The 22,989-nt window shown below is 49.5% G+C and overlaps 1 protein-coding gene across 1 annotated transcript; it reads right to left on the reverse strand.

Annotated features, from left to right (window-relative positions):
• Window positions 1-2,944: 2,944 nt before the first annotated feature.
• Window positions 2,945-15,973, reverse strand: GJA3 (gap junction protein alpha 3). Its single transcript, XM_019936935.3, has 2 exons — window positions 15,823-15,973; window positions 2,945-4,943 (listed from the first exon to the last, which is right to left on the reverse strand). The coding sequence occupies exon 2, from the start codon at window positions 4,924-4,926 to the stop codon at window positions 3,694-3,696; it is 1,233 nt and encodes a 410-aa protein (XP_019792494.1). The 5' UTR covers window positions 4,927-4,943; window positions 15,823-15,973; the 3' UTR covers window positions 2,945-3,693.
• Between the last annotated feature and the right edge of the window lie 7,016 nt (window positions 15,974-22,989).

The raw sequence follows: 22,989 nt of genomic DNA on the forward strand, positions 1-22,989 counted from the left end.
TTTTGTAAACATTATGACCTAAGTTACCATTTACATATATGGTACTAGGCACAGTTCACTGTTTTAGAGTTATTTAAATTCCTAACTGACCATAAAAAGTCTTGCTATGGCATTCCATAATGCAAAGGGGAAAAAAAATCTTTGGGGCAGTAAGAAATCTTAGAGTGAATAAGCTGAAGCTTTGCAGTGTAATGTGGAATTAGGAAGAGAAATACATTTTCTGACTTTAATGTACAATGTACATGTTATTTTAAAAAGTTATTCCGAGAATGCCCTGAGCCCTCTGAAGGCAAGGGTGGGGTGGCAGGGTCTTTACAAAAGATTCACCCTTTGAAGTCATGCAGTACTCTGCAGAGTTTTGTTCTGGTGGAGATCCAAAAATTGATCCATAAGTCAATGTTACAAATATCAGAAGAATAAGTTCAAAAGAAAGCATTTTAGAAAAAGCACTTTATTCAGTAACACTAAAGAATTAAAGAAAGTGTTAATAGAATTAAAGAAAGTGTTAATAGGGGAAAAAAAAGCCTAAAGAGAAAAGAGACCTAAATCTCCTCAGGTTAATTTTTGTAAAGGATGTTTGAATTGTCTTCACAGTTCTTATTCTAGGTGTTCTCGTACAAGAAACCTATGATCTAGCCACTTATTTAAAGATCAAAGAAGCTGGGCTATATCGGAAATCGTCTGGTTGGCTCTTCTCGCCTTTCTCTTTTCTTTTTAAACTTAAGGTATCTTTTTTGTTAATTTCATGGGGAAAAACAACTCAGTAAAATAAAGTTTAAAAAAGGGAAAGTGAGTGATGATGTATGAAGTGTTTTAGGATTTTAAACACTGGATTTGGGCACTGTGAATGTAGTAATACTTGACACTTTGTAACCACTATAGGTTGTGCAGTGCCAGCCGGATGACCGGGCTTCCAAAAACAGGAGTGGAAGAATATAATTGTCTTGTACGCTGTGGATTAAAGAAACAGAGTGTGTAAATGTAATAGGTATGGCATTTCAGTTTAAAAATAAGCTTAGGGATTTAAAAAATTTCTATTAAATTGGGAGAAAAATAGTTTCAGTGAAATTTCCAAATATTAACAAGTCAGAAGAAATACATCTGGAATCTTGACCACAGGGGCGATGGTTTCTGTTTTTAACACACATATTAGTGCTAAAAGTGATTGAATAGAGGCAACCGTTTCCCTGGCCATGTCCCTGTGAGGGAGGAGGACCCTGGCCTTCAGGGCCACGGACGCCCCAAATAGCAACATAATGTGAGACATGCTTTCATTTTTTACACGAACTGAAATCAAAACACTAACCTGAAGAAATACCACAGGCACCGTGGAATTGCGAAATTTTGCTTCTTTATCAATTAGTGGTTTTCAAGTAGGAGCATCTAATTTTACCCTCCCGACCCGGCACCGAGCGGCCCTACTAGACTATAGACCAAACTGGCACCGTCACCAACACGCAGGGAATAAAGTCCACATTTAAAGTGTAGAAACGAACTACAGTTACAGTTCTCGCTTCCATCTCCAGCCCCACTCAGAATCACATCGTGGGTCACGATTGCACCTGACATGTGTCCTGGTGGAACCTGGGGTACTGAGAACATTCACAGCCACCCAGTGAGCTGTCCTTTCACCGTCTGGTCACTGCGACAGCGGCTGAAGCTTTTTTATCAGAAAGCTTTTCAAATTGGGATTTTCTAGTGGCCCTTTTCGCCCAAGAAAACTCAGCCCCACAGCCGGGGGCCTGAGGCATCCCCTGTGGGTGAGGAATTACCTTCTCTCCTGTGCACCAGCCTGGGGAGATGGAGAAAATAGCCACTTGGAGAAGTCTCTCCATCAGTCTGCTGGGAAAGCCTTTAATTTCCAAGCCGGCGGTCACCAGCCAGCTGCACACAGTCATCTTTTCATCAGATTGTCAGTGGGTCGCTCTTTACGATATAAGACACAGTCTGGGCTTCCCTCTGGTGCACTGGTTAAGAATCCGCCTGCCAATGCAGGGGACACGGGTTTGAGCCCTGGTCCGAGAAGATCCCACATGCCGCAGAGCAACTAAGCCCGGGCACCACAACTACTGGGCCTGTGCTCTAGAGCCCGCGAGCCACAACTACTGAGCCCACGAGCCACAACTACTGAAGCCCGCACGCCTAGAGCCCATGCTCCACAGCAAGAGAAGCCACCGAGATGAGAAGCCCGTGCACCGCAACGAAGAGTGGCCCCCTCTCGCCGCAACTAGACAAAGCCCACGTGCAGCAATGAAGACCCAACGCAGCCAAAAATAAATAAAAAATTAAAAAGAAAAAACACAACAGTCTGCTGTGGAGTCTGGCCCCAAATACATCATCAGGAAGTTACAGTAATTCACAAAAAGATGAATCAGGTGGGGCAGGGTGCAGTTTTGTGGGACAAGAACTGACCAGCCGCAGAGGAGGTAGGATGTGAGGTGTGACAAGGCCCAGGCTCAACATCACCAGTGTCCACTGGCTTGTACACAAACAGCGACGGGACCCCTGTGTCATCTTCCAGCCTCCCCGGGCAGCGCAGGATCTGTGTAGACGCCAAACGGGGCCCTCGTCCCAACCAGCACATGCACTCACGCGGGCAGGAGACCCCGACAATGTCACTCATGCTTAGAAAGCAAAGAGGCTACCCACAAAGAATGGTTAGGAAACTGGAAGAGTTTTATTTTGTACTGTTAAAAAATGTAGGTCGTGGATTCATCTGTATAAATAATTTTTCTGGCAACAGTAGTTAACTTTTAACCTCCCGTTCAAAAACTTCACAACTTCAAGCGTTTGAAATGCACTTAAAGATTTCCCCTGCTTTTGTTTTCTACGGTCCATTTTCATATTAATTAGCCGACTCATAAAGTCAAAGAATTTCTTTCAAAATAAAGTTCAAATCTCTACTAGTATGTAATGGGACACATTTGCATTCTCTTGGTCAGTATCCATTTTAATACTTTTATTTTCTTTCATTTTTTTCCTGAAAGATAGAAAGTGGGGGAAATAGGCTTACCTGTACGATTCAGATCAAAGCACAAAATGTCATTTAAAAAATAAATACCTAAGGCATACCGGCCACACTTTCACTCAGTTTCCTCGGCTGTTCAGACTTATCTCAAGGGTCTGCTCTCCCCCTGCCGCGGCTCTGCCTCTGATGGGCGGCTGCTTCCTGTCACTTGTCATGAAGTGTGTGGCTTGATATCCTGGGCTTCACATGCCGGTTCAGAAACTCAGTGACGCTACATGGACTTGCTCAAAATCTTTTTTTAGTGCGGTTTGGCAAATATCCCAAATGAAATTCAACTCTAAGTTAAAGTCTCACACAGAGATAAGGCTAAGAGCATCTAGACTTGCTGGGCCGTCCAGAGGCTCCGGGGCGGGGATGGGGGCGTAGGAAAGGAAAACCGAATTGCCTGCCACAGACACCCCTGCTTTCCCACCACAGAACAGCGCCCCGCGGAGACCGCAGCAGCTGCGGAGGCGGCCGGGCTGCTGGGCGCGGGGGCTGCTGGGAGAATCTCTGGCGGCCCCGCCCCTGCGCCCCCTCCCTGCCTCGGACGCGCTCCCCACTACCTCCCAGCGTTAGGAACAGCAAGCACTGACACACGAGCCCGACCCTCGCTCGCCCCCTCCTCCCGCCTCCAGGCTCCACCGCCGGTGTGAGCCCCCTGGGTCTTGGATGCTAGGCCACCGCTAGATGGCCAAGTCACTGGCCCTGGCCCGGCCGCCGCTGGACTTACTGGCCTTGCTGGACCGGCCGGGGTCTGCGGGGAGCTCGGGGGGCGCGTGCAGCTCCACGGCAGTCACCGCCCCCTCCCCGTCGCTGTCGCCCGAGCTCCCCGCCCCGCCCTCCGGAGGGGGCTGCTGGGGGCCGGCCGGGGGCTTCGGGGCTGCGGGCGCGGACAACGGCGGGGAGGCCTTCCCGGCAGAAGTCTGCTGCTCGGCCTCCCGGCCGGCCCAGTTCGGCGCCGTCGCGAGCAGGTGCTGGTGGCCGCCGGGGGAGCCGACCGGGTGGCCCTTGCCGGGGGTCCCGGGCAGGGCTGCCGGCGGAGGGGGCTCGGGGTAGCCTGGGGCCGACGCCTGCCCCAGGGAAGAGGCCGAGGGCGCGTAGGAGGGCGGGAACCCGATGGTGAGGGCGGGTGGGTTGGAGTGGGAGGGCAGCAGGAGGGGCCGCTCGCACGCAGGCTTTGCGGCCCTCACGCTGGAGCCGGGAGTGTCCGGGCGGTAAGGGTCGGTCATGCCCTGTTTCAGCTTCTTCCAGCCCAGGTGGTAGATCTCCAGCATGTTGAGCAAGAGGGATACGCAGGCCACGGCCAGCATGAAGAGGATGAAGATGGTCTTCTCCGTGGGCCGCGAGATGAAGCAGTCCACCGTGTTCGGGCAGGGCCACCGGTCACAGCGGTACAGCGGCTTCAGCTGGAAGCCGTACAGGAAGTACTGCCCGGCGATGAAGCCCACCTCGAACAGCGTCTTGAAGATGATGTTGAAGACGTAGGTGCGGAGCAGGGCGCCGGCCAGGCGGACCTTGCCCCGGTCGTCGCGCACCGGGGGCCTGTCCTGCCCGAGGGGCGGGCCGTCGGCCTTCAGCCGCTCTTCCTCCCGCTCCTTCCTCTTCTCCTCCATGCGCACCAGGTGCAGCACGTGGCCCAGGTAGATGAGGGTGGGCGTGGACACGAAGATGATCTGCAGCACCCAGAAGCGCACGTGCGAGATGGGGAAGGCGCGGTCGTAGCACACGTTCTCGCAGCCCGGCTGCTGCGTGTTGCACGTGAAGTCCGACTGCTCGTCCCCCCACACCTCCTCGGCCGCGGCCCCCAGCACCAGGATCCTGAAGATGAACAGCACGGTCAGCCAGACCTTGCCGACCACGGTGGAGTGCTCCTGGGCGTTCTCTAGGAGTCTCCCCAGGAAGCTCCAGTCGCCCATCGCTTCGGATGGCTAACCTGCAAGGGAACAGGCTCGTTACTAGGCAGGCTCGCCAGGTGAGCTGAGGGTGCAGCCCCGGGCAACCCTGGGCCCCGAGGGCCGTCGGAATTTGCTGTCATGGGGAGCCGTGCTCCTGCCGACCAGCGGGAACTCTCCACGGGAAGGTGTGTGCGTGTACGTGCGCGCACAGGTGTGTGTAGCAGGCACGTGCATGCATATCTCCCGGCTGTCCACCGAGCAGGGTTTGGTGGCCGTCCACAGCACGTGTGGCCCTGAGCGGGCGGCAGTTACACGGCACAGGGGCCAGCGTGAGGGAGACGACCGCAGGCTGCTAACGCTCTCACTTCAGAGCCGAGGACACTGGGAAAGGTGCCTGAGGGGAGGGACCTCTCCCCAGCCTCCCGACACCCGTCCTGGTCTAGTCCAGCGGCTCTCGGGGGGCATGGTGCTCTGCACACAGCTGGGTGGATTCCTAAGCGGACCTTTTTGTTCATGTGAAATCAGAGTGATTTTCCCAGATGGCCGTGGTTCCCAGGCCACTGCTGTAACTCCTGCCGTGTCCACCTACTGCCTCCCCTCCCCTCCCTTCTCACCAGGCAAATGTTCCACAAACGGTCAGCTCGCTGCAGGTCCAGCCATGCCGCCTCCCCCTGCAAGACGGGACCCGGGCGCACGTGGCCAACTGCCCCACGGGAGGCGGCAGGGGGAACCCGGGGGCCTCCGTGCCCCGATGCAGGGCACTGCCAGCCTCACGGACACACACACAGACACACACAGACAGACACACACACACACACATGCACACACACATATATACACACTCACGGCCCTCCAGTGGAACCAAAGACAACTCTTCTCACATTGAATTTTAAAATGTTTAAAAATATTGATGTTTATGAGTTGGTTCTGAGGCAAAATACAAAACTTTACTGTGACCTAAAGAAACAGAGAAATGTTAGCTCTCTTTAGACCAAATTTCCAACTGTTTTGGTTGTTTGAGATCTTTCACGACAACTTACTCTTCTCAGACCCCACCAGCCCACCTGCCCCTGACTGTGACTGCCACCTGTTCTATTTTGCTTGTTCTCAGAGAGTAAAATGTTTCAATTTAGAGACTTAACTTACTGAACGTGAAGGAAGTCAGGTGTCAGGCACTTTCTGGGTTAAACCTGACTCTCACGCAGACACTGCAGCTGCCCATCTGGGCCTGGACAGCACCGCCTCACCCCGGCCCCCCCTCCCCCTGCCGCCCTCCTCCTGCTGCCCCCCCTCCCCCTGCTGCCCCCTCCCCCTGCTGCCCCTCCCCCTGCCCCCCTCCCCCTGCCGCCCTCCCCCTGCCGCCCCCCTCCCCCTGCCGCCCTCCCCCTGCTGCCCACCAGCCCATCCGGGCAGGACGAGCCCGCTGTGCCCCCAGCGCTTCATTCGAGCTTCCACACCCGCTGTTTCTTCACCTTAAAGCTTGGCCGGGGGGCGGGGCCCGGCCTGCTGACATCCACACTTAGGCCACCGTGGGGCTGTGCTGGCCCTTCGTCCTCGTCAGGCTGCGCCCGCGGGTCTGCTGCCCTCCCCAACCACCGCCTGGCCTCAGAGGGCCCCCGGCGGCGTGGCCTCAGGCCTCCACAGAAAACCTCCTGGACGGTCCTGACCACCCGTGGCCTTCCCCTTTGGTTCCAGTTCTGAGGCCATGGACCTTTGTCTGACACCTGCAGGCAGAGGGGTTGGGCACAGGGCACTCAGGGCCTCACCAGCTGAACACTGTGGGCCATTCGGTCCTTCTCCTGCCTCCCTCGGGATGAGCAGGTGCAGGTCATCCTCGCTGGGGAGCCGTCGGAGGGATGTCCCAGACCGAGGGCAGCAGGTCCGCACACCCAGCGCCCAGAGGGAGGGGACCCGGAGACTGGAGAGTGTTGCTGGCATCTCCCTGCAGGGCCAGGGAGGCGAAATGTCCCACAGTGTGTGTGTGTGTGTGTGTGTGTGTGCGCGCGTGGGAGGGGGATAGCACCCACGGCATCTGCCCTTTTATTAGGAAACCAGACACAGGAACGAACCGTCCCACCCCAAACGCCCTCTGCTGAGAGACACAAGCTATCGATGGGCCTGTTCAGTCAGTCAGAGGGAGGAGGGGCGGCGGCCCAGCCTCTCCAGAGCCCTTGGGTCCAGGGGCCGCAAAACACTTTCAAACAATGTGCCTTAAAGCTGCACCACGACCCCCAAGTGCAGCCTACAGAAGGCGGTTACCACCTGCAAACCCAGCGGGCATCTGGCAGCTTCCAAGGCTCACTAAGTCCACGACGGCACCCGTGAGCATGTGTCCCCGGCGGAGAGCCTGTGTCCCCGCGCAAGTGAGACTGTGTCCCCGGGGGCAGCACCCATCCCCTGCACTGAGTGGCAGCACAGGCTGGGAGGCTTTCCTGGGAAGGAGCTTCGTCTCACGTGTGAAGAGCTGTGGAGGTGATGACATCCTGACCCACAATTCTACTTCCAGGACGTCACACTAAGGAGCTAATCAGAGCCTTTGATAAGTGGTGCACATGGATGTTTACTGTAATACTGCTGATAAGAAGGAACACTTGGGAACGAAGCGTCCCCTGAGAGACGAACAGTTAAATGAAGAAGAGCAGCTGTCTGTCCACGGCGACATCATGGTCTGGTGACCCAGCTGCCACGCGCAGTGCTACTCTTCTCTAACATGACCAGGAAGGGAATTCTTGCTTTCCCATCTCCTTGTGTGGCTGGCAGTGACTATAAAAGGCAGTTCTATCCAATGATGTGTAAGAAGTCAGCTGGGGAACCTCTAGGAAAGCTTTTGATATCTAATAAAAGGGCAGATGCTACTCATGCTGTCCCTTCTCCCTTCTTTCCACATTGAGTACAGATGTGATGCCTGGAGCTGGGCAGCCATCTTGCAACCATGTGTCATAAGCATGAGGGAACCATCAAAAAAGTCCCCAGGCCCCTGCTGTGACACTGTGGACCTGCTGAATTGACCCCAGCTGCCACCTCCAGACTCACGGGAGAGGAGGAACCCTATTTGCTTGTCAGATTTTCTGTCGCCTGCAGACAAAAGAATTCCCAACTGATATGCTATCTTAAAATCTTTATAAAATAAGGCCAGGCATAAGTGAAAAGCCACGGTTCATTCATAACTCCCAAAATGTAAGGTACTCATTAGATTTTGCAAACATTTGTACGTGCAGATAGGAAAAGGAAGGGCAGGGATGATACTGCAATGTTAGCTGCAGGGTTTCTGAGAACTGGGCAATTTTCTGTTCTTTTCATATTTGTTTGCATTTCCCATTACAACTTATCACATTTATCATCATAAAAGATTAATGACCATGACTTTCATTTTCTGAAGTTCTGGTTTTGGAAAAAGTCTGCCAAGTCCTTTCTCATTGTTCTCTCATTATGGTCTGTAACCTTAGATCTCTTAAATCGTGTCCCTAATAAACACGCAAAGGACGAGCACAATACGTGTTGCACCACTGGCCCAACAGTGGCCGTCACGGAGGACGCAGGGCTTGCCCTGGGCTACGTTCTCCCCCCACGGTGGGGCCCCAGGTGCGCAGGGGCCGGACTGTCTCCTCCTGCTCCCGGCCTTCCTACCACACTTTGAAGCTTTGGTCTTGCTGTGGAAAATGCATGAATGAATGAATTAAAAAGTTAACCAACCAAAAAAAAAAAAAAAAAAAAAAAAAAAAAAAAAAAAAAGTTAACCAAAGGGTTGAGTATCTTTTGGGAGACCGGCAACACGGGGCCCGGTCGGATCCAAACGGGAGCCTCCGAGGCTCCTCAGCCTGTCTCTCCAGACGGCACACAGGGGCCTCGGGGTGTGTTGTCAGTACCACGCATCCCTAACGTCAATTAAGGAACAAAATAACAGCAGAGGATGAGACCCTCAGAACAGCAAGCTCTGCTGGGCCAAGTAAGGACAGAAACGGACGACAGACGGACTCCACGCCCTGCTGAGGCCAGAGTGGGCCGTCCTGAGAGGAGTCGGCAGCGGAAACGGACGACAGACGGACTCCACGCCCTGCTGAGGCCAGAGTGGGCCGTCCTGAGAGGAGTCGGCAGCGGAAACGTACCATCCAGGCGCAGGGCCATCTCAGGACCAAGCTAGAGCCGCCCACAGGCCCCAGGGCCCAGCGCTGTCACACCACTGAGCTCACACGGAGGTGGGACGTTAATTATCTTCATGGGATGCCATTTGATTGTTTTCTATTTTTATCTCAAGGAAAAATTTCATTCTGACACTATCGCAGAACAAAGATCTTATGTCTCAAAGTTTACGTGGCCGCTTTCCCATTCTTCTGATGGTTGTGTTTTCCTTCCAAATTATATGTTTCCCCTTGGGCTTGAGGTCATGTTGTTCTCCCTCCCGGTCCATCAATGGTTATTTGCTCAGTGGCAGCCTGCTGCCCAACTCTGGGCCACAGGTTCCGTTGGACACAGTAGAAGTAAACACACCTGCTTCTGAAATCTGTGTGTGGAGACGGAAGTCAGGAAAACGGGCAGTGATGCAAGCGAAGAGGGTCTCAGAGAACAAGGACATCTGTGTGAAATCATGTACCCAGGGAAGAGGGGGGTTGGCCGTGGGATCAGGCGGTGTGGCTTCGGGAAGCATGAGGGAGAAAGAGCGCCTTTCCAGGCCGGAGCATCGTCCCGGTGGCCGTGGCAAAGGTGCGGCGGGCGGTCAGGGGGGCGGGGCGGGGGCCACAGGGCGGACGTTCACTCGGCCACCCCGAGGGCACAGGACCCTGCGAAGGTTGCTCAGAAAGAAGGGCCTTGGGGAGAGGGCGGTGATCTTGGAGTGAGTGCCGAAGGAGGGGCGACAGGGGAAGAAGGCCAGGAAGGAGACACGTCGTGAGGACGGAATAGAGCAGCACGCGGTGTTCGCGCAGAGCCAGAGGAGCACGGGGGCGGGGCAGAGCACGCACAGGGTCACGTCGGAACAGAGCGCAAAGAGGAAACAGAACTCAAAATAAACGTGTCAACGTAACAGAAGACTCACTCTTCTTCTACTCTGGGGAGGTGACCCCAACATGTAGCTCTGTCCAAACTCCCAAGAGTAAGAGCCGGCCCTATTCAGGGCCACAGCAACGTGGAAAAGTTCAACCACAGAGACAAGCATGAAAGAGGAAAAAGCTGAACCTCCGAAGTGTCAGACTGAATAACACGGGACACTTGTTCTCCGGAAGAGAAGGACTGATCTCAGCGACCAGCAGGACACCCAGTGGCCATGGCTGCAGACACATTTGATACCTGGCAGGACAAGTCCTCGGCTTTGTTCTTCATATTTGTCTCAACAATTTTTGGCCTTTTATTTCTTCCATATGAAATTTAGGCAGAGCTTGTCAAGTTCCACAAAAATCTGGACACCGTTTTGATTGGAATTGCATAGGATTCACAGATGAATCAAATCTACCTCTTTACAATGTAGGGCCCCCACCACTAAGCACAACTGTTCCATGGAGGGCATCTTTATGCTGTTGGACGCTGTCCCGAAAGGTCTTATACACCTTTTGTTAGATTTATTCCCAGGTAGCTTTGTGGTTGTTCTAATACTTCGTTCTAAATAGTTGTTTTCATTATAATTTCTGAGTAGTTATTATTGCTACCTAGGAACCTTATTTCTATATATTGATCTTGTATCCAGCGACCTGTTAGAAAGCCCCTCCTAGTTGCAACAAGTCAGGAGATTCCTTTGGATTTTCTGTGAAAGACACACGATCGTATTGTCTGCCATGAAGGAGAGATGTCTCGTTCGAATCCCCGTTATTTTTTTTTCTTGCCTTCTTGCATTGGCCTGGACTTCTGGTACAATGTGGACGTGGTGACATCTTTCCTTGTTTCTGCCTTAAAATGAATGCTTCTGAAGTTTTATCACGGAGCGTGATGTTTCAACTTGTATCTGGCAAATAAATTATCCTTCAGTCTTTTGTTTTCTAAATCATGAACAAGTATGGATTTAGTGGAATACTTTTTTCCCCCCTGCATCTATGGTGATTTTTAGATGGTGAAACACCTTACTGGTCATGACTTTATTTATTTATTTATTTATTTTGCGGTACGCGGGCCTCTCACTGTTGCGGCCTCTCCCATCGCGGAGCACAGGCTCCAGACGCGCAGGCTCAGCAGCCATGGCTCACGGGCCCAGCCGCTCCGCGGCATGTGGGATCTTCCCGGACCGGGGCACGAACCCGTGTCCCCTGCATCGGCAGGCGGACTCTCAACCACTGCACCACCAGGGAAGCCCTTCTTAAGTGATTTTTGATCGTTTACATCTTTTGGAGAATTTTCCATTTCATTTAAATTTCAAATTTATTGGCATAAAATTGTTCATGGTATTTTCCTATGATTTTAAAACCCTATGGTATCTGTAGTTAGATTCCTTTGTTTGGTTCCAAATATTGTTTGAGACTTAAAATAGTAGTCTTGCTAGAAGTTTCTCTTTTATTAAAGAACCAACTTTGATATGCTTGAAACAGAATGAGAGTTTATTTTTTTCAATGTCGTACCATGCACGCTATATTCACAGTACACAGAATACATCTGTCAAAAACTCCTATGGACCTTTTCAATAGACAGTGAAGATTTCAGTGTTTCCTGGTAGTTTTATAAATGGCATACATACAATTTAAGAGTATCCTTTACCTTAGTATAAAAGTATTCATTATTATATAGTTCCAGGGGTTTTCCTTCCTAATTTTAAGTGGAAATTCAACTTTTCAATAATGTAAATCTCTGGAAGGAAACATCACTCTCATCCAGAAACAACTGACTTAGTGAAATTATAATACACTAACTTTCAACTTCTTTATTAATAATTCTAAAGCACTTCCAGGATTATATATTTTATTGGCAGAGACTAAATCTCCAGAAACATAAAATTGTTTTAAAATAATATTTTAATTTAATTATCTTAGTTATTAAATAAGAATGTATGGAAAGCACTTTTAATAGTTCCTGCCATCCATGTATTATTATTATCCTCATATTTTTCTCTTTCATGTGGGGATTTTAATCATTTATGAATATTCAAAAACTCACATGCTCCTAAGTCTTTATTTGGCTAAGGTAAATATGGGTAACACTTTGATCTTTAGTCAGAGGGAAGTACTCATCAGTCTTTGGTTTTGACCTTCTGTCACTTGCAAGCTTAGTGAGAGCTAATTTTAAATTAGAAGCAATTTAAACAACTGTGTTAGTTTACGAACAAATGCCTTTAATGTTGTATATCAACAATGGCAAAATTAAAAGTACACTTAAGTTTTTAATCCACAGTATTTCCTCTCAAAATACTTGAATAAAATAAATATTCCCTCTAGATATCAGTATCACATCACAGTTCCACAATTAGAGTTCTAATATTAAGCTAGAAATTTACCAGCTGGCCCAGCTTCAGTTCAGTTGACAGAAAATGTAGGTAGTCTGGAGTGGAATTAGAAACATGACTGTCTTCCAAGACGATTCATGCCACGCAGGGCTCCCTCTTTAAACCCTCCAAATAGCTTCCCTGCCCCACCACCCTGCAGGCTCCTCTAGTTTTTCTGCCCATTATTAAACAGCATTATACGTTCCTACAATGACCTCCGGGAAAGACCTAGGAATACCATTAGAGTTTTTCACTTATCCAAACATTTTATTTAGACATTTCAGTGATGTGTTAATTTTAATGTACTTCAACATCAGCCCTAAGGTTTTAATAACTGAATAATGAAAAAAAAGTCATTGCCCTTAACTTAATGCATCACTCTCTGAAGGCTGGTTTGGGCCAAGAGTAAAAAACAATCAAGAAAATTATAGGGGTACAATAGCTACAAGCACTCTGAATAGCTCATCGTGTCTGAAACATGAGGTCGGGAAGTCTGAATACTACACCAAACCCTGACTTCATAAATGCAGTTAAAAGGTAATTTCCCTGTACAAATCCCAATGACACCTTTCAGGAATCTTACTCATAATCCATGGAAGGAATATAGAGTCATAGCATTTTAGAGCTGAAAGAACCTTAGAAGTGGCCCCAGTACCCTCCTCATTTCAGATTGGGAATGGAGGCCCAGAGAGGGCTCTAGGAGTTGCTTGAGGTTGCACAGCGCACAGTGCTGAAGTTGGCACGAAAACCCCTGACTGTCTACTCTGGGTCCCCTTCCACATGACTTCACGGGATTAAGCAGCAGGCAGACTGTCCAGATTACAACACTTGCCTTTTGAGTCGTTTCTGCCACACTTTAAGACATATGTGGAGAGACACGGGTTAGAGCACATTTTAAGCTTTTGCTTTTTTCTTCCAGTCCAGAGTATCTACAATTGTTAAATATTATTGATGTGCTAGTAACAGCCAGTTACTTCATCATATAAACTGGAATTATCATTTTAAAGCAAATTCCGGTATTATCTTCACTCTTGCAAAAACATACTGTTTTTAGAGACACGTGTGTGCTGTTTAGGGTCACATGTAACGTCATGTTACATTTCGACAGCCTTATGGCATTTTATTATTCCATTTATATTACAGACACAAATTACATCTGTCAAAATGTTTTCTACTTTTTGCAGAAATAATAATTTCTATAGTATAAATAGAATTTGAATTTCCTTATTCAAATTTATTTCTATTGGTATAAACCAGAAATCTCTTCCCTGTTCTAGAATAAAAGATTCATTTTAAAGCTAATGGGAAATGGAGTTTCATGAATAGCTGAGCATTCATGGAGCTAATCAGGTGATCTGAATGAAAAAACTTAAGTGATTTTTACATTTAGTACCATTTAGTTTGTTAACAGGAAACTTAAAGCAAACCACAAACCCTTCAAATTAAAGAAAATGTAAGAATGCAGAAACCCTTACATCAACCATTATTAAGTCACAACTTTGAAGATGCAGATACTAAAAAGCAAGTTGTAGAGTACTAACCTATCTATCGTGATGAATTTCCACCGCTGTAAGAATGAAAATTAAGGTGAGAATCTCTCGCTATTTTATTGCTTTTAAGAATTACATTGAAATTGCAAAAACATCCTGGTTTTTTTTTTAACATCTTTATTGGAGTATAATTGCTTTACAATGTCGTGTTTAGTTTCTGCTGTATAACAAAGTGAATCAGCTACATGTATACATATATCCCCATATAAACATACTGTTTTTAGAGACACGTGTGTGCTGTTTAGGGTCACATGTATTGGATATTTTCCCTCTTCAAGTTAGTAAACGTTTATCAAACGCTTATTACGTGTGTGGGACTAGGATTACCAGAATAATTCAGATCCCATCCATCCCCTCAGTGTATGGGAGAGGCAGGCTTGTAAAAAACTGGTCAAAATGTAATATGACACGTGTTACAAAGTACTGGTAATGGCCCTGATTGGGGAGGGGCGGGGGCTGATACAGTCGGGGGAGAAGGAGATGGTATATTGAGATGGCAACTGAGTTTGGCTGTCTTCCTTCACACACAGACCCTGGGAACCATGCCTTCTGTACAGGGTGAAGTGCTTCTCAAAGGCCTTCCCACTGTCTAGAGTGTCCCAATAATATTTTAATACATTACAAAAGCTATGTGTTTACTGATGTATTTATGTGCGATACTGAGGTACAATCCTAAAGGCATGTGTATCCTATTTATTCTGTTACTTGTTCAAGCAATGGTAACAGGTGAAGGCGAATTATGGTTTAAATTCTCTACATGTGTGAGACTGTGTAACATGGTTGTGATAAATACATACAATTATTTTGAAGTCTCAAATGTGTAAAAGTTATCTTAGTTAAGAAAATGAACACAAAATATAAGCAACATCCAGGGAAATTATGTCAAAATTCTTTTTCTCATTGGCAAACAATGAAATTCTGTTACACGCCATTATTATAAGACAGCTTTAAGCCCGTTAGCATTTGCTGGTCGACATGAACAGCATTGTCGAATTAGTTACAGTTGTAAAGTTTCTGTGAATTACTTTACACGACAGTCACGTGCACTGCCCTCATTAGATGCTTATCTCAACAAGAACCAAACTGCTGAAGCAGTGGAACCCGTGCCAGATCGACTAGCTGATGCTTACTTTGAATATACTGACCTTCGGGAAAAAAAAGTCCTTTTTCCTCTTTAATCTTTTAATGTCTGATTTGCAATACATTTCACACCACATTGATGGCCTGCCAGTGAAGTGAAGCACATGTCATAAATCATCATTCTGAATTCCTGGGTGATAAAAACCAAAGCTGTTCGCATCCCGCTGTTTGTATACAACCATTTTTAAATGGCACATCTGGGCGATATCTTGATAAAGCAAAAACTGGAGGACTCCCCTGGTCGCTGAAGTCCCTGTCACAAATACTCTGAACCGAGAGGTCTGCACACTAGGACGGATTCTGTTCACCAGACCTCACCGCGAAGGCTGTCAGCACAGCCCCAAAAGGGCTCCGGCAGGGCGCAGATAAGGGATCTTTCCACTCTCTGCAAATTCTACTTAAACGCACCACCACGCGCACATCCGGCAAGAAATGAGATCTTGGCACTTAGAGCCAAAGTCTTTCCTTAAAAACTTTGAGAGTTTCTTAAAAGAACGCAGGCGAGGCAAGACCTTCGGGAACAACAAGCGCACACCCCGCAGGGAGCGTGGCGAGGCCGGCAGCGGCCCAGCGTCCACAGGGTCCTTCAGACCCTGGACCTGAACTTCTAGGGCAGGTCCCGCTCCCCCTCAGGGGAAAAACCCAGGAAGAGGCCTGAAGCCGCCTCCAGCCGCCCACCCAGGAAGCCATCGCTCCGCCGAGCTCTCCAGGAGCAGACGGGTGGCAGTGGCTCCGAAAGCCTCCAGGAAGTGCCCGAGCCCCGCTGTCCGTTCCCGCTGCCCACAAACGCCCCCCAGATTCCCGAGGGAATTCCCAGCAGCCCGCGCTTACCCGCCGCGCCAACCCGGTGCGCTCCTCCCGCGGGCAGGGCTCGGGCCGCTCTGCCGGACACCGCCGTCCCGTGCGCGCGGCTCGACGCGTGCGCCCCGCGCCACCCGGGCTCCCCGCCCCGGAGCCATCCCGGCGCCCCGCGCTGCGCCCCGCGCCCGGGCCCCGCGCCACGCCCCTCGCCTCCGCCCCGCCTCGCCTCGCCCGGCCCAGCCCCGTCCTGCGGCCGCCCCCAGCGCCCCCCCTCCGTCCCCATCCCACATCCCACCGCCTCACCGCGCGTCCCACACCCCGCTCCACGGCCGCCCCCGCCCCCTAGTCCGCGTCCTGCGCCCCTTTCCACATTCCGAACCCCGCCTTCCACAGCCCGCTTCCGCCTGGCTCCACCCCGCACTCCACGCCCCGCGCCCGCACCTGCCCCGCGGCTGGACCTCCCGCCTGCTCGCTGAGGGTGCTAGGCGCGCGGGCGCGGGGCGTGGAGTGCGGGGCGCCGCGCGGGGCCGGGTTCCGCCCGGGGTGCGTGTTCCGCGGCCGCTGCGGCCACGTTGTGCGGGGGTCTCTAAATAGCGCGGCGAGCCTGGCTCAAGTCAGACAAGCTGAATTCAGTCGAGGGCCCCGGGATTCCTGGGGAGGCGCCTTGCCCTGCGGGGGGCCAGGGGGCGGCCGCGTCTACGCTGCGTGCGGCCTGCGCTGCTCTGCGCCCGCGTCCCCCGGGCGGCCCGGGAGGAGGTGTAGTAAATGTTGGGTGACGGGAGGGGCCGGCCGCTCTCACCAGTCCCGAGTGAGCGGCGGCAGTGGGGCAGGAAGGCGGCGAAATTCGAGGCTCTGGTTGTTTTCAAAGCCGCACGGAGCCTTTATTAGCGCTCGGATCTGTCTGATGAGCCATCTGCTTGCCCCGCAGAATTTGCCTGTTCAGTTGAGGTCTGAACGTGAGGTTCTCCCACGGAGAAGGAAAGCTAAGCTGCCAGAGGCATGTCTACAGCACCTTCACCTTGGAGAACTCGGACGTGTTTGTGTGTAGTAGGTGGTGGTTATGTGGACTTAGGTTTTTAGGTTTTGTTTTTTAATTGGGGAATATTACTAGAGAAGGTCTTCAGATATTTTTCTCGATTTTTAACTCTCTCTGAGAAGTGCAAGAATAGTTTTATCTTTTCTTATCTCAGAAGAACTGAAAGTTCTTAATACTTAGTCTCTTAAACAAACACTATTATTGGTATTCCGAGGATAAAAAGTGGAAATACAATATTGCAATAATTTAAAACTTGTCATTAAAAATGCCGATTTAAAATGATATTGTGTCAATCAAATGTTTGTACGCATATACATAGCAGCATTATTCACAATCGCCAGAAGGTGGAAACAACTCCATGAATAGCTAAAAAGATGTGCTTATATGTACAATGAGATATTATCCACCGGGAAAAAGGAAGGAAATTCTGATACAGGCTGCAACACGTGACCCTCGAGGACATCATGTTAAGTGAAACAAGCCGGTCACGAATAGACGAACACCGTACAATTCCACTTATATGAGGTTACGGAGGTGATTGCAGAACAACGCGAATGCACTAAGACACGGAACTGCACAATTAAAATGGTTAAGACGGTAAATTTTATGGCATGCATATTTTACTACAGTAAAAATGTTCAGTGATGTTGTGTAAAGATTAGCAAGACTAGAAGACACTGGTTTCCTTACGTGTCATATTGTACGTACTCTGGGTAGACAGCTAAGATGTTAATCATGTGGTTTAAGTTTTAGTTGTAAAGACTGCTTCTCATTTGGTTTCAAGGGAGATTGTGTTTAGGATAACTTCAGGGAAATATATATATGTACATACATGCATATATCACACACACACGCGCACATACACACGTGTGCGTGCGCCAAACTGCTTAGAGCCGAATTCTCAACTGATAGGTCCCATTTCCATATTCGACCACATTTCCAGCTCAGAAAAGTGTGCAGAGACGAAAGCCCGGAGCGCACTGCTGCTCTGTGAGCGGGGAACCCCTGGCGCGTGGGTCCCGCAGAGGCACCACCGGCCCTTGTCCTTCCCACCGGTCACGAAGATGTGCTCGCCTCGGCTGCCTCCTGGTGGTCAGGGATGGAACTACCTTTCAGGGCCTGTATAGAATCTGGATAAATCTGCACTTTGTATACAAAGGAAGTTCAACAAATATTTGTTGGATATAGATGTCCTTCTTGAAGGCGGAGGCCCAGAGCAAACACAGTAATCCTGTCGTAATCGTGGAGAGCAGAATTTAATGGTGCTTTTCTTTAAGTAACTAGGTTTAAGGTGCTTAAAAAATTGTTACCTGATTTCTTTTTCCTTTTAGTTGGAAATTACTCGTTCATCACCTATTTATACTAATTGGCGATGCATGGTATTTTAGTTACTTGTGAGGTATATGTATCTTCTATGGTACTTTTGTAAATTAATTTTACTACTGTTTATTAAACATCTGCTCATTCAAGGCTGTGACTGGGTGCTAGGGGAGGTGAGATGGTCCCACTTCCTCCAGCCAAAGAATTCCTTGTGCTGAGCTCTGGGCCCAACTCTGCCCACTGGGGGAATTTGCAACCCGTTCTGAAATACAAAGTATTAATTCACAAGTAAACATTTTTTACATGGTGCTGAGGCCATTCAACGGGGAAAGGACAGTCCTTTTGAGAAATGGTGCCAGGAAAACGAGATATCCACATGCTAAAGAATGACATTATAACCTTTCCAGACACCATATACAAAATTAACTCAAAGTGCATCAAAGACCTAAAAGCAAGAGCTAAAACAGTAACACTCTAAGAAGGAAACATAGGGCTAAATCTTCACAACATTGGATTTGGCAATAATTTTTTAGATATGACACCAAAGGGACGGGAACAAAAAGAAAAATACTGTAGAAAAATTGGACTTGATGAAAAGTAAACATTTTATGCATCAAAAGACACCATCCGGGCTTCCCTGGTGGCGCAGTGGTTGAGCGTCCGCCTGCCGATGCAGGGGACACGGGTTCGTGCCCCGGTCCGGGAAGATCCCACATGCCGCGGAGCGGCTGGGCCCGTGAGCCATGGCCGCTGAGTCTGCGCGTCCGGAGCCTGTGCTCCGCAGCGGGAGAGGCCACAACAGTGAGAGGCCCGCGTACCGCAAAAAAAAAAAAAAAAAGAAAGTACCGTAATCTAGAGATGATTTAAAGTATACGAGAGGGTGTGCATAGGTTATATGCAATTATTATGCCCTTTGGTAAAAGGAACTTGAGCATTTGCATATTCTGGTAGCCTTGGGGCCTCAAGGAACCAGTCCCCTGCAGATACCAAGGTACAATGTTACATGTGGTGACGGATGTTAACTGGACTTACTGTGGTGATCATTTTGCAATATATGCAAATATGAAATCATTACATTCTACGCCTGAAAGTAATAAAATGCTATGTCAATTACACTTCAATAAGAGAAATTCTCACAGCAACGCTGTGAGGTTCACAGGCTCCCCGGTTTTCCAATGAAGAAATGGAGGCTCAGAGAGGTTAATTAACTTGCCCAAGGTCACACAGCTAGTAAGCGGCAGAGCCAGGACATTCATATGAGCCTGCTAGCCCCCAAGCCCTTGCTCTTAACCAGTAGTGTATGTATATGTTTTGGTTAGAAAGGTTAGGCTTGTTTTGTGTGTTCTCCAAAGGGACAACTATGACCTATGGACAAAAGTTACTGGAGAATGGCTTTTGCTTCGATCCATTACAAGTGCCCTAAGGGAGTCATCAAGAAGTGGGTGGTTCCCAGTGCTGGAGGTCCAGTAGGGTCAGGTGCTCGAGGCAAGAGGGGGTAACGCCTGCCCGAGCACCTGGCAGGGACTGCACCTGTGCAGAGGTGATGAGGACAGCCTTCTGGAAGGGAGGGATGAGTTCAGATCCAATTAAGGCTGGATACCAGCACTGTGTGTCAACGCGTTAAATAAAACCTACTTGATGACCTGGTTGACTTTGGGAATTTGTCAAGAGGACATCTGAGCCGTCTTCTGTACATGAAGGAGGAGAAGGCTCCGGTACCTGCTGGAACCTGGGGTTCTCTGAGCCGGAGTGTCCACGGCACTGAATAAGAAGAGCCAGAAGAGGACCGGGCTGCCCTGGGCCTCCCGAGCCACTTCCTGACGGCAGCCTCTGCTCCTGGAGACGGACAGACAGGGCCGCGCAACTCCGGGGCCGAGCTCCGCCCTCCTGCCGCTGGGGTGTTGATGAAACAGGCTGTTTTCACTGATTACCTGTTTAATTGTTTATCTACTCGTTTTCTTCTTGGCTTCTCCTGGCTACATCTGCTTCTCAGTTACCTTTTCCAACCCCCTCATTTTAATCGTGCTTTTGCCTAACGTACCGTTTCTTCTTTCCCTCGCCCGCTTCCCCATCGAGGATGGCTCTTCCCGGCACCGCCCTCCACCCCGCGCTCCCCCGCCACCTGTGATGGTCATGAGCAGAGGGGGGCCTCGCAAGACCCCCACCCCCAGCAGCTCCTGCGGACAGAGTCCCTGCCCTCAGCAGCGCTGATCAGACAGGCAGCACGTATATTCTTCAGATAACTGAGAGGATGTCTGACTCCAAATCACAGATCTGACCCTCATCGGCTCCCCAGCATTCGGCCAGGGTCATGTGCCCCAAAGGGCACGAAATGGAGATTATCTACGTAGGATCATGTTGAAGATGAATCCAGGTGACCCAGCGTGTGAAGCAATCGAATGCGGTGCCTGGTATGTAGCTGCCCCAAACGGCTCTCATTGTTATTACTTGGAAATCTTTCTAGCAATTTAACATTGTTGTGACGTTTACACTGTAATTTACAAAAGTATCCGTCCCCAAGAGATCAGGGACTTGTTTTGGCAGAGAATAAACAGGCGGAAATGGGAACGGAGCTCCTATGGCACGAATTGTGTCCTCTTTCTCCTCTGTGCCCCTCTGCGCGGCCCCCATGTCACCAGCAGGGCAGCGGCGGAAGGACTTGCCTGTGCGCGTGCGGCCCAAGCGCCGACCTGTGGACTTGCACTCGAGGAACCGGGACCAGGAGCTCAAGGTCCCCTCCTAACAGGGCAGACTTGCCTTCCTGCCTATTCAAGAGTCATTTTACTTGATATGTAGGAACAACGTGCTCGTAAGTGGTTTGTAGCTGCCAAGAGTTACAAGTGTGTCATTTTCTGAACATTGTCGACCCCCGGGAGAAAAAAATGATACCACTTTCAAATGATTCCCGGGCAAAGTCCGAGGCAGAGAGCATTGCCACAGAGACAAAACGAGAGATCATGTGTGTACAGATTTCAGGAAGCAGCATTCTCTTTACTGCTTGGCAAGGAAAGGAAAGGAGACGTCAGTGGGTTCTCCCGGCCGCGCTTACCTTGCTTTTCCCTCTAGAAGAATGAGGCGTGTTTAATCCTTTTCTTTCTATCAGAGAGCACAGACCCGTCGGGGGTGATGCTATCGGGCTTGAATTTTGTTGACTCAGCAAGTGGCTAAGCGCAAGCAGCACTGTCCCAGGAGCTGTGTGCTCCGGGGGAAGCAGCACGGACTGACTGCACCCTTGAAGGACTCGTCATTCATCCGTCAAATAGCTGACTAGAGCAGCCGGCCAGAGACTGAGCCAGGCCTGGGGTGCAGCCGTGAGCTGAGCTGGCCGCTGCTTCCTGGGAACTTACAGTCCGATGAGACCATCACTAAACAGGGCCCTACACCAGCAGACGTGTACCGTGTTCCATGGACTCTCAAGCACCCCTGATTGTAAGACTCACCGTCACGGGTGTCCCCTGCTGTCCGGAAGCAGAGCGTTCCTGTGAGGCCTTCCATAAGCCGAATGGCGTAAAATGAAGCAATTACCTTTTTTTGTAAAAGTGAAAATCTTCAAATTACTCTTGGTTAGCAAAAACAGGCACGAATGCAGATCTTTGGTAAAAGCAAAGTGGCATAAAGTGAACTTTAGAGAAGCAGGGAGCCCTGTACTTTGTTCCACCAAAATAAAAGCTACGTTTATGATGCTAAGATGTCATTAATCGCAGGACACAGCTCCCTGCTTCAGGGATGTTCAAATGTGAAAGAACTGTTTGTCTTAGAATCTGCATGTTTAAGAATTAACTTAGAAATTAGTTCATTGTTGGGCTTCCCTGGTGGCGCAATGGTTAAGAATCCGCCTGCCAATTCAGGGGACACGGGTTTGAGCCCTAGTCTGGGAAGATCCCACGTACAGAGGAGCAACTAAGCCCATGCACCACAACTACTGATCCTGCGCTCTAGAGCCCACGAGCCACAACTACTGAGCCTGCGTGCATAGAGCCCGTGCTCCGCAACAAGAGAAGCCCGTGCACTGCAACGAAGAGTAGCCCCCTCTTGCCACAACTAGGGAAAGCCTGTACACAGCAACGAAGACCCAACACAGCCAAAAAATAATAAATAAAATAAATAAATTTATGAAAAAAAGAAAAAAAGAAATTAGTTCATTGTTACTCATGATGAGTGCTTTAAAGAAAAAACCCCACCGTGTTACAAGAAGGACCGGCGGATTGGGTGACCTCCAAGCTGAGGATTACGGATTTAAGAGTGAGGAAGAGAGACAGACACTGTCTTGAACGAACAGGACAGGACTCGAAGGAAGCAGGAGCTCAGAGGAGGGTGCCAATGTGGGTGGGAATCTCCAGGGAGGAACCGAGCTGGAATTTTTTTTTTTTTTTAACATCTTTATTGGAGTATAATTGCTTTACAATGGTGTGTTAGTTTCTGCTTTATAACAGTGAATCAGTTATACATATGTTCCCATATCTCTTCCCTCTTGTGTCTCCCTCCTTCCCCCTCCCTGGGTTGAATGACAGCTGGGAAGAAAGCCCCAGACACGAGGTGTAACAGTGCAATGGCAGAGAGCAAAGGGATGGGCGCAGAGCCCACCCTAAAGTGTACATGGAATCTCAGGAACGTCCAAAAGAGGTGTAACAGTGCAATGGCAGAGAGCAAAGGGATGGGCGCAGAGCCCACCCTAAAGTGTACATGGAATCTCAGGAACGTCCAAAACACAGACTTGAAAGGGAAGAACAAAGTCAGAGGACAAACACTTCCTGATTTCAACACCTACAACAAAGCCACAGTCATCACAACAGTGTGGTACTGGCAAATAGACAGACCGATGGACCAATGGGACAGAAATA

Source organism: Tursiops truncatus, chromosome 18 (assembly GCF_011762595.2).
Source record: "Tursiops truncatus isolate mTurTru1 chromosome 18, mTurTru1.mat.Y, whole genome shotgun sequence".
NCBI classification, from domain to species: domain Eukaryota; kingdom Metazoa; phylum Chordata; class Mammalia; order Artiodactyla; family Delphinidae; genus Tursiops; species Tursiops truncatus.

Excerpts from the sequence above, each read along its gene's own strand:
- GJA3 (XM_019936935.3), bottom strand. The coding sequence starts at position 4,926 with ATGGGCGACTGGAGCTTCCTGGGGAGACTCCTAGAGAACGCCCAGGAG.